Raw genomic sequence first — 10,398 nt, forward strand, 5'->3', positions numbered from 1 at the left:
GGAGCTCTTAAATTTAAGCATCCTCATAAAGCAATGTCTGAGTTGGGTAGTGTTACAAACAGACCTGTTAATAGGGTACGTTAATTGTCTGAGCTCCTCTACCGTGTTACACAACGCCAGCTCTGGCAATCGGGAGTTGGAACTGGCATGCTGACTGTCACTGGAAGTAAACTGTGGTGCAGTAGCTTATCTATGACCCCTTAACTATCCCTAGCCTGTTTTTTTCTGTTGTACCTTCCAGCACATTGCTGTTGTCATGGGGGAGCTGCATGAGAAATCCAGTATGCCTAGGCCCTCAGGCAAGCGGAGCCTGTGCACTTGCAGCTGATTTTCTGGGCAATGGCTATTAAACTAGGGAGGGCTGCCTACAAATTCATCAGCAGCTTCAACGGGCAGAGGAGGCAGGTCTTTTCATCATCTGGTAAAAAGGCAGTTTTTCTGGGGTCTCTGGCTGCGATGCTTCAGTGGGAATCACAGCCAAGGAAATTAATCTCCGTCTCTTGCTGGGTGGGCCCAGTCATGGCTTCCCGCGGCGTCCTCTGGGCGGAACGGGCCTGCAGCAGGCCGGGCCTGCGTCCCGCCCTCCCTGCAGGTGCCCCGGCGCAGAAGCGGCCGCTCGCAGCGCGTTGAGCGGCGCCCGCGGCCTGCGACCCACCCCGCCGGGCCTCCGCCCCCCGGCCGGGGCAGCGGGGCCCCTGCGGCGCCAGCCCGGGGCCGACCCCGCCGCCCGCCCCGGCCCTATCGGGCCGCCCCGCTCCCGGGCCCCGCCCGGCCTCGGCCCCCGCCCGCCCAGGCCGCAGTCCACCCGCAGCATGGAACCGCACCTCAGCTTCCGCGGCCGCCGGGCCCTGGTGACCGGGGCCGGCAAAGGTGGCCGGGGGACGAGGACCGGGGACCGGGGCCGGCGCCTGGGGCCGGGGCTGACGCCGTCTCCCCGCAGGGATCGGGCGCGCCGTGGCCGTGGCGCTGAGCAAGGCCGGGGCCCGCGTCACCGCGCTGAGCCGCACCGCGGCGGACCTGGAGAGCCTCGCGCGAGAGGTACCGGCCGGACCCCGGGGACCCCCCCGCCGCCCCGGGGACCCCTCGCCACCCCGGGGACCCCCCCCCCCCTCCCGCCGTGGGACCCCCTCCGGGAACGCCTTCCCTTGCCTCAGGACAGCCGCCCCCCTCCCTCCCCGACCGGGATACCCCCCCCCCCGGCTCCCCGACCCACGGAGGCCGCGCCCTCACCGCAGTGCCCTGGCATCGAGCCCCTGTGCCTGGACCTGGCCGACTGGGACGCCACGGAGGCGGCGGTGGGGGCGGCGGGGCCCTTCGAGCTGCTGGTGAACAACGCGGCCGTGGCGGTGCTGCAGCCCTTCCTGGAGGTAACGCGGGCGGCCCTGGAGCGGTGAGTGCCTCGGCCTCGGCCTGCCACGCTGCCCTCCGCCTGCCCGCGGCCCTCCGCCTGCCCGCGGCCGTGCTCGGGGCCCGTGGCGGAAAAGCGCTGCCCGCTAACTAAGCCTTAGCAGAGCTGCTAACGTCAAAAATCGCGGCAAAGCTTTACAGAACGGCCTGGTTTACGAAAGGAAGCCGCTGGTGCATGGGCACCGGGCAGACAGACAGGCGCGCTTTTAGAAATGCCGAGCGTTCGCTTTCTCAATGGTTTGTCGATTGCTACTGCTTACACCCGCTTCCTCTTTTTTACTGTGTTCTCATACTTTATGTAATCACCTTTCAACCCTGTAAACATCAAAAGGCAACCAAGTAGAGCACTGATGCCGTTCCACAATTACCAAGTAGCCAGAACCTGCAGTTTCATCTCTCAGATGGTGGTGTGCACACGCCATCCAGCCTACACAGGAGAGAAGAGTGCCTTTTGCTGTTAATCAAGCTCACAGCTTCCAGTCTAGCTCCAACTCAGTCTCTGCTAAACTGAAAGGCAGCTGTCGGTAAGACAACTCAGATATAGAGAAGACAAAGCCAGGTAAGGGAGTATAAAACTGTCACGGTGGGAAACCAGATTTGCTTACTGCAATAACGTGACATCTTTTTCTCTCAAAAGATCCATAGTTCAGTTTGGAGGTAAGCTTTAGCACACAGGATATGGTGAGTCTGCTTCCCTTTGAGAAGATGGGTCCTGCTTTGTTCCTACGTTAAGAATGGCTATTGTGGGTCTGTAATGGAGGATTCATTTGTGACTAAAATATAAAATGTATGGATTCTACTAAGACCACTCTGCAGAACTAGCAGGTAAAAACCTGACCAAGGAAGGACTATGTTGCAAATGGAAGAAAAGCTGCTTCCACCCATCTTACAGCAGATTTGCTGTTTTAAAGCTGTGTGAAGGCTTCGATTGACCTAAGAAGAGTCGCTGGCTGAGGCCCAGGGCTCACTGTTTAAACTTTAATAGAGGAACTACATTAGTCTGCTAAAGAACAGAGTTCTGCTAGAAATGTGATGATGCACGAGTGCACCTCCCCCGCTGTACACTAAATAGCTTACATCCAATGAACAGTTTATTGCTGAAAGCATGCCTAATCGTTCTTGCTAGCCAGTCAGCTTGGCATTTCTGTCCATATTCTAGAGTATCACCAGTGTTTTGAAGATACGAGCAGCACTTGTCCTCTGCTGCCTCCCAAAACAACTCTCTGGCTTGGGCTGCAGCCACTCTGTAACTTTTAAATTTGATTTATTTGTAGGTCTCTTGATGTGAATCTTCGGGCTGTGCTTCATGTTTCCCAGGTGAGGAAGAATTGTCACTGTAGTTGTCTCCATGAACAGCAGTGACTAAATTGTTCTACACAGCAAAGATAAGTGTCCACTGTGGAGCTAAAGGGACTGTAATCCAAAGTAAACCTGACAATTTGCACGTACAGCCCCTTTGCTCCTTTACTTTGACTCCCTCTCTTGTAAGTGGGAGGCAGTGAGGACTTACTTCCTCTGGATGTTTTTGCTCTTTTGGCTACCAAAATAGCCCAGCAAGATTCCTACTGAATGAAATAATGATTTCTCCTGTTATGATTCTGGCATTCCTTTTTTTTTTTTTTCCTCCTCCCTCTCCTCCCAGATTGTTGCTCGGCAGATGATTGCACAGGGGGTGCCAGGTGCTATTGTAAATGTCTCTAGCCAGGCATCTCAGCGTGCTTTGCGGGATCATGCTGTTTACTGTAAGTATGTGTAGCTTTAGCAGTGCCCCTCTCATTTTTGACTAGCTGGAGACCCACAGCCACCAAGCTGCTGCCTGCCAGTTCTGGGCAGTGAAATACTTCTGTGCGTTCCAGACCAAGTGCTAGGCACTTAAATGCCTCCTGTTCTTCCCTTCTCTTGAAGGTTCCACAAAAAGTGCTTTGGATATGCTGAGCAAGGTAATGGCAATGGAACTGGGACCCCACAAGGTAGGATTCTTTCTGAGGGAAAGAAAAGTGTGAAAGCTGAACCTGAGCATTTCCTCTCAGAGCAGTCTGGTTAGATTGTTTGTTGCTCTTGGTCCCAGATTAGGGTGAACACTGTGAACCCCACAGTGGTTATGACTGACATGGGGAGAATTAACTGGAGTGACCCTCAGAAATCTGCTGCCATGATTAATCGGATTCCACTGGGAAAGTTTGCAGGTCAGTGGTGTAGATCTGTTGCCAGGCTGGGCTCTTTGGTTGTATCCAAGCCTTCCCTCTAATTGACACCACAGCCATAGGTACCTTGCTTCTTTTGTGGGCAAAGTCACAACTCTGCTGAATGGCTGTGGTTGAATTCCTGAAGCATTTGATGAGGACGGGGCAAGAATCAACCTTATCTCCCCTCTTCTATGGCGTTCTCATCTTAGGACAAGTGAAATGCACTTACTCTATTGTTCATAAACATGACTGGGAGGGGAACATATTTGCTTGCTGTGAACTAAATGTCATTTGATCACAACAAGGACTTTTTGATGTCCAGCTCTCAGCCACACACTGCATCAAGCACGGTTTGGGGACAGAGATACTTCCCCGCTCCAATTACTTGTAGAGGTCAAAGGCATACCTTTAGGGATGCTAGTTTTTCTAGTACAATTTGAGGGGTGCATCGGATGTTCTCTGTGTTTGATTCCAGAAGTGGATGATGTGGTTAACAGCATTCTCTTCCTGCTGAGTGACAAGAGTGCTATGACAACTGGCAGCTCTCTGATGGTTGATGGGGGATTTCTTGTCTCCTAAGATGACACCTGCATTTCACACCTGCCCTTAATTTTCATACTAGTACTGCACAGATGTAAAACGGATAGAAAACAATGACACAGACCCAGTCTTGCTGGAGAAGAGGGGCAGCAGGGCTGGAACCTGTATGAGAAGTGAGGCAGAAAATTACCTTTGGAAGGCTGCTATATAATAAAGCTCACGTACGCCGTCATGGAGAATGTTTATTGCACCAAATAAGGTTTTATCTTGTCACTCTACATGATGATTAAAAATTGGACCTGTCTTTCTTCCAACCCTATTCCACCCCCCCCCACAACCCTTCAGAAGCTCTCCCTGTTCCATCCAAATCCATAGAGCCCACCTGCACTTTCAGTGGGAAGGGAAAGAAGACGTTAGCAGACTCCTCATTGCTTCCTTTGCTGTCTTTAGTAGAAAAAAACAAAACAGAGGCAACAACCACAGCCCTGCTCTGCAGAGACTGGATCTGGGGGGGGGGGAGGCCCTGCTAAAGACTGATGGGGGGGAAGCAGCAACATGCTGTCCTAGGGTGTGCACACACAAGAAGGCAAATACATTGATTGCACAGAGCTGTTTCACTTGCTGAGTTTGGCTAGTACCCAATAAAGCACCTAATGATTAGTTCTTCAGCTTCATATCTCATTTATGTCAGCCCCTTCCAGGGCTGGTTATGATTTCTTTAACAGTCTCAGGCACGTATCTGCTAGAGCACCAGTTTGTTAACTATTGGCCACAGTAGGCTGGGCAAGGAGACCTTACCACTCTCCCAGCTGGTCTTGTCATTCAGCACCATTCACACCGGCTCCCTCCCCACTCCCACAAGGATCTTCACCACCTGTTTCACCTGCAGATTGAAACCGGGTGTTTCCAGGACAAGATGGTTGTCTCGGCCCTTTCAGCTTGGAGTTCAGGAGAGCCAAAACAGCCTGTTGCCCCAAGGAGCTACCTTGCCTTCCCCATTGTACCTCCCCTGGGGGCTGTACAGCCCCCAGCTAGTCTCCTGCCCCCGCTGCCCCTTCACATCAACACTGACGTTAAATCAAAGAGACATTTAAAAAACACTGACTTCGTACATGATGAAGGGCCCTACACATCCCAGCCCCCTCCAGAAACACCCAGCTAATATGCAATCTGTCAGAGGACGACAACATGCTGAGCCAGCACCTAGGCCACAGCCCTCAAAACACGGTACACTTTTTGCCGGGCTTCTTCACGGGCGGTGGGCAGAGCACAGCCCGGATGGCTTCATCAAACACGGTCTTCAAGCCCCGCTGCGTCAGGGCAGAGCACTCGAGGTACTTTACCGACCCTAGGGGAAAGAGAGCTCCAGCTCAACCACTCCAGTCCTACCAAGACATACTGTCCCTCACCCACTCCAATATAAAAAGCTCAATACCATGGAGATCTGCCAGCACGAGACTCACCAATCTCCCGAGCCATGGCCAAACCTTGGGGGTAAGTGATGGGGGCGAGTTTCTTATCACGTAACCTTTCAATGGTGTCCTTATCATCCCTCAAGTCCAGCTTGGTGCCCACCAGGATGATAGGTGTATTTGGGCAGTGGTGTCGGACCTCAGGGTACCACTGAAACAGAGAGGCATGGTAAGAAAAGTAGCTGTAGCAGTAGATGCAACCACGAGGATGCATTTACTATTAGGAACAAGGTTTTTACTACTATCTGACATGGTGGCAACACCTGCACAGGATACTTCTGCCTACAGTTCTGAATATGCTCTGCAGAGAGAGACTGGTGCAGATGTAATAATGAAGGCACCAAGACACAGAATCATGACAAGCAGTACCAGCCAACTCTGCACAGAGCGCTTCCCTTACCTGCATTTTAGCTTCTAGGACATTTCTTATCTTCTTTAAGATGCAGATTCAAAAAGGCAAGAACTTAGCCAAAGAAGTCATGAATAAAAAGTAGGCCCCTCTTAAAACCTGCAGACCATGACCTTCCCTTATCAAAACATGACTGCTAGAAATTTGGGGTTTGTAGGTGCGGGGCTTTGTGGGGCAGGGGACTTCACTGGTTCTTCCCTTCCACTGTTTCACCCAGAAGGAGAATACTTTACCTTGGCTCTGACATTCTCAAAGGAGGCTGGACTCACAAGGGAGAAGCAGATCAAGAAAACATCCTGTGCAGAAACAAGAGGGTCAGCCATGTAGAAAGAAACAGCTAGAGATAACAGAGGAAGGGTGGAGAGGGAGCCTTATAGAGGACAACTTCCCCCCACAAGCAAGGGCTGTGGCTGTAAGAAATTCTTCCCCGTTAAGGGTGCTAAACTAATTCAAAGGGGGAAGGAATAGACTTTGTATGACTTCATCTTCTTTTACAATACTGGGCCCTGCATGTTAAGAGCCTGCAGCCACAAATACCTTAGCAGTGCTATGGGCTTCACTGCTGCTAGGGGGGCCACGTAGGAATTCCTACAGCCAGGGAAATGCTACTAGTGCAGCCCAACAGTGAGCTGTGCTGCCGAGAGAGAATGGCAATATGGAACACGGCTCAGCTGCACGGCAGCTCCACACCATTCCTTTCACTTGAGCCTCCTTATGGCAAGCATAACTGTTTCAACACTGTTACGAAGCAGGGACTAGAACAGGACAATCTCTTAGGAAAAATTCAGCTGTGATACTTCTTAAACAACCAGAATTATGGCTGCAGCTGCAGGAACTTCGACCTTCCTCAAAGGAAAGAAGCTGGCTGTCCTTGGGAGCCTCCCTGTCCCCCAAGAGGGAGCAGTTACAAGCTAGTCCAAGCCCAGCACTCACCGTCTGTGGATAGGAAAGGGGCCGCAGTCGGTCATAATCCTCTTGCCCTGCTGTATCCCAGAGGCCTAGGTTCACAGGCTTTCCATCTACCATGACATTGGCAGAATAGTTATCAAACCTGCCAAGGAAGAGTACCCATCAGTGACAATCTTGTTGTGACCCACACATGTCTTTATATGAAACACAAGGGGGCAGCGAGTCAGGATAGGACACTGCAACACAGTTCCAGTGGGAATAGCCTGCCCTCCTCACATACACAGCCATACCCCCTGCATCCTCATGTGTGAAGTTCATAGTCTGATTTGGGACAACCTTCTCCCCACCTACAAAACCAACTTTTACACACACGTGCATACAGAGCAAAAAGCAACTGAAGCCCAAGGCCATTACTCACACAGTGGGGATGTATTCTCCAGGAAAGGCATTTGTGGTGTAACTGATCAGCAAGCAGGTCTTCCCTACAGCTCTGCAGAGGTAAGAGGGACAAGCATAAAGAAGTGTACGGCAGGAAGCACTGAGGCAGTAAAACTCACCCTTCCCCCACCCAAAAAGGAGGTTAGGTAAAAAGTTACCGTGTGAGAAAACAAACCTGTAGCAAGCTGTAATTCTCTAGCTGTCAGGGACCAGGCCTGAACTCACAATGTGCACCTTGCCTGAGCACTTACCTGACCATGCTCTCTCCCACTCCTTTTCCCCACCCATTCAGCCTCAGCAAAACACCAGGCAAAATACTTTTGTTCCAGGAACGATAAGAGAGGGAATAAATTAGGGTTTTGTGCTGCTGGGCTCAACACATCCGTAACAAGCTAGCAAAATGGGTAAGCAGCGAGGTGAAAAAACATGCAACAACACAGAATTATTCAAGCTCCTCAGATATAGGAATGCAATGTCAATAAATGCAAAGGGGAAAAAATAAGTATCCATAAGCAAAAATGAACTTTAAAATTGACCACAGTCAATTTGGAAAGAGATCAATGTAGATCACTGAAAGTATCAGCTCAGGGCAGGTAGGATCGGTCAACCCAGTGGTGGCAGCTGGCAGGGGTTGGGCCTGGCTGGCAATAGTGTAAGCATATGAACTTCAGTTAGCCCTGTGGCACAAGGGAAAAGCTTAGTTGTAAGAACAGAGGAGTACCAGGAGTGTAAACAACTTATTTATCACTGTGAGAGTTGTGAACTGCAGGCAACCTTCCAAAGAAACAGATTGTGAGTGCCAGTGACAGGGAAAGCTGTCTTTTAGGTGCCTGAGTGAAGCTGAATAAGCCAAGAGAGGTGGATATCCTCTACCCAATTCTGTAACTGGAGTGACATAAGGAAAGACTTCAGGAGTAAGCGAGAGACCCCAGGGGACCCTGCAGTCCTGCACCGGGATGACACAACACACACCGAGAACCACTACAGTAATCCACCCAGCTTTTTCCCTGGATCAGGTCCCCTCTCTTGGAGAACAGGGAGGTTCTGTAAGGAACCACTACACTGACTGCCCCAACTTTCCTCCCGAACCACGACCTCTCTCCTGCCAAACAGGGAAGTCACATAATTCACAAAAACCCACACGTAACTATGATTAAAGTGCTTTGGTATCCAAGTTCACTTAGTCTCTGCACTGTCAATTCAGTCTTAAAGCAAAATACCAGACTGCAAACCTTTAACTGAAATCCATTTCCAACATGCTCTGCTCCCAGGTGTTGCCCCCCCTGCACGGTAAGGCTGTGTTGTTTCGGTGGGTGGCTCCTTCTCCTGCTCCCCTCTTTAGCCCCCACAGACTAGAACCTGGAAGGCGTCCCTCCAAATGTATATTTCAGTGGGTGGCATGCATGGGAAGATGGAACGACCAGTCCCTGCCTAAGACCAGTTCACATTTAGTTCTCCGTATCTCAGCTCTATGCTTGCCGTGGTGATCAGAAAAGCAAAGAGGAATTATGAGGAAAAGTACGCAGGACAAGCTAGGAAAAGTTACGAAGCACTGTAAATCCACCGCATGCCTGCATCTTGCACGCAGATGTGCTCTCCGAAAAAAGTATATAGGAACAGCCCAAAGAAAAGAGCAAGAAGGATGACAAAAGGCAGGTGGTGAAATCAGAAACAGCAACGTATTTCACCTTGGAACACAAACAACAAAAGGAGGTATGAGAAAAACCTGTGAACATCAAGATTTTCAGGGAGGACTTTGTGATGAATCATGTTTGTGTGACGAGAAATAGAGCGACATACAGGCACCTAATAAAATAACGGGGAAACAGATTTAAAGCCTAAGAGGGATTCGTTTCCCAGGCAGTACACCAGGAGATGTGAAACCCAGAAGCGCCAAGAGACGAAGACCCAAGTTTACGACCTGAAGAGCGAGCGGGACGCGCCGGGCGGGACTATGAGGGCCGCCGCTGCAAGCAAGGCCCCCACCTCCCGCCGAGAGACGGCGGCGGCGGCGGCGCCCACTCGGCCTCGGCCTCGGCTCGCCGCCCCGCCCCGACCCCCGTGCCGGCCGGCCGGCCGGCCGGCGGGCGGGCGCGGAGCAGGGCGCCCCGGCTCCTCGGGCCGCGGCCGCCGCCTGGCGCGTCTCTCCCCAGGGCCGCGGCGGCCCCACAGAGTGAGGGGCCCCGGCCGGCCGGGCCACCGCGGCCAGGCGGGCGCGGCCCCAGCCGCCCGCCTCGGCCGGGCCCCGCGGCTCGCCGGGCCGGGCCGGGCCGGGCCGGGCCGGGCCTCGCCGCCCGGCACCGCGCCTCCCGCTGGCGAGGCCGGCTCTCCCGGGCCGCGGGGCGGGGCCGCGCCGGGCCCTCCCTCCCTCCCTTCTTTCCTTCCTTCCCTCGGCGCCGCCGGGCCCGGGCCCGCTTTGTGCGGGGCTGCGTCGGGCCCAGACGCGGCCCCGCCGCCCGCCCGCCGCTCGCCGCGCACTCACCCGTCGCCCACCACCACACACTTGATCGCCTGCATCTGCCCGCGATGGCGGCGCCGCCGCGACTCCGCCGCAGTGACAGCCCGCGCGGGCGGGGCGGGGCCGAGCCCAGCCGAGCGCGGCCGAGCCCAGCCGAGCCCGGCGGCGGGGGCGGGGCGGGCGGCTCCCGCCGGCCCCGCTCCGCTCCCGCGCGGCCGCAGGCCGGGCCCGCCGCTCCGCGCGCTCCCGGGGGCCGCCCGTCTCCCCCGCCGCGGTCGCCGGAGGCCCAGCCGGGGACGCGGGAGCCCCGCTGCGAGGAGCGCTGGCGGGGGAAGGCGGAGCGCACGTGCGGCGCCGCCCTACCGCTCCGCAGGATCCGCCCCGTCCCCCCTTCCTCCGTCCGCTAGCCCCCGCCGGCGGTCGGAGCCCGCCGTCCCCCAAGGGCAAGTTCCTCGCACGCCGCCCCGTGAACGGCGCGACGGGTGGCGCGCAGAAACTCGCCGAGAGGAGTTGCCACGCCGTAGGGCCGTGGGCGCAAGGATGAGGCTTTAAAACAAACCTGCGGGTTTCACCGTCATC

General features: G+C 54.3%; 2 protein-coding genes across 2 annotated transcripts; one reads left to right on the forward strand and one right to left on the reverse strand.

Moving 5' to 3' along the window:
• The first annotated feature begins 611 nt into the window (after window positions 1-611).
• DCXR (dicarbonyl and L-xylulose reductase) lies at window positions 612-4,363 on the forward strand. Its single transcript, XM_075044058.1, has 8 exons — window positions 612-870; window positions 941-1,038; window positions 1,236-1,390; window positions 2,682-2,724; window positions 3,050-3,149; window positions 3,313-3,377; window positions 3,476-3,593; window positions 4,069-4,363. The coding sequence occupies exons 1-8, from the start codon at window positions 813-815 to the stop codon at window positions 4,170-4,172; spliced, it is 741 nt and encodes a 246-aa protein (XP_074900159.1). The 5' UTR covers window positions 612-812; the 3' UTR covers window positions 4,173-4,363.
• Window positions 4,356-10,154, reverse strand: RAC3 (Rac family small GTPase 3). The gene is made up of 6 exons (XM_075044057.1): window positions 9,844-10,154; window positions 7,342-7,413; window positions 6,948-7,065; window positions 6,248-6,310; window positions 5,597-5,756; window positions 4,356-5,481 (listed from the first exon to the last, which is right to left on the reverse strand). The coding sequence occupies exons 1-6, from the start codon at window positions 9,876-9,878 to the stop codon at window positions 5,351-5,353; spliced, it is 579 nt and encodes a 192-aa protein (XP_074900158.1). The 5' UTR covers window positions 9,879-10,154; the 3' UTR covers window positions 4,356-5,350.
• Between the last annotated feature and the right edge of the window lie 244 nt (window positions 10,155-10,398).

Source organism: Buteo buteo, chromosome 13 (genome assembly GCF_964188355.1).
Source record: "Buteo buteo chromosome 13, bButBut1.hap1.1, whole genome shotgun sequence".
Lineage (NCBI taxonomy): Eukaryota > Metazoa > Chordata > Aves > Accipitriformes > Accipitridae > Buteo > Buteo buteo.

Excerpts from the sequence above, each read along its gene's own strand:
- DCXR (XM_075044058.1), top strand. The coding sequence starts at position 813 with ATGGAACCGCACCTCAGCTTCCGCGGCCGCCGGGCCCTGGTGACCGGG. Across the intron at positions 871-940 it reads GGTGACCGGGGCCGGCAAAG|GGATCGGGCGCGCCGTGGCC; the intron begins GTGGCCGGGGGA and ends GTCTCCCCGCAG. Across the intron at positions 1,039-1,235 it reads TGGAGAGCCTCGCGCGAGAG|TGCCCTGGCATCGAGCCCCT; the intron begins GTACCGGCCGGA and ends CCCTCACCGCAG.
- RAC3 (XM_075044057.1), bottom strand. The coding sequence starts at position 9,878 with ATGCAGGCGATCAAGTGTGTGGTGGTGGGCGACGG. Across the intron at positions 6,311-6,947 it reads CCCTTTCCTATCCACAGACG|GATGTTTTCTTGATCTGCTT; the intron begins GTGAGTGCTGGG and ends GTTTCTGCACAG. Across the intron at positions 5,482-5,596 it reads GGCCATGGCTCGGGAGATTG|GGTCGGTAAAGTACCTCGAG; the intron begins GTGAGTCTCGTG and ends TCTTTCCCCTAG.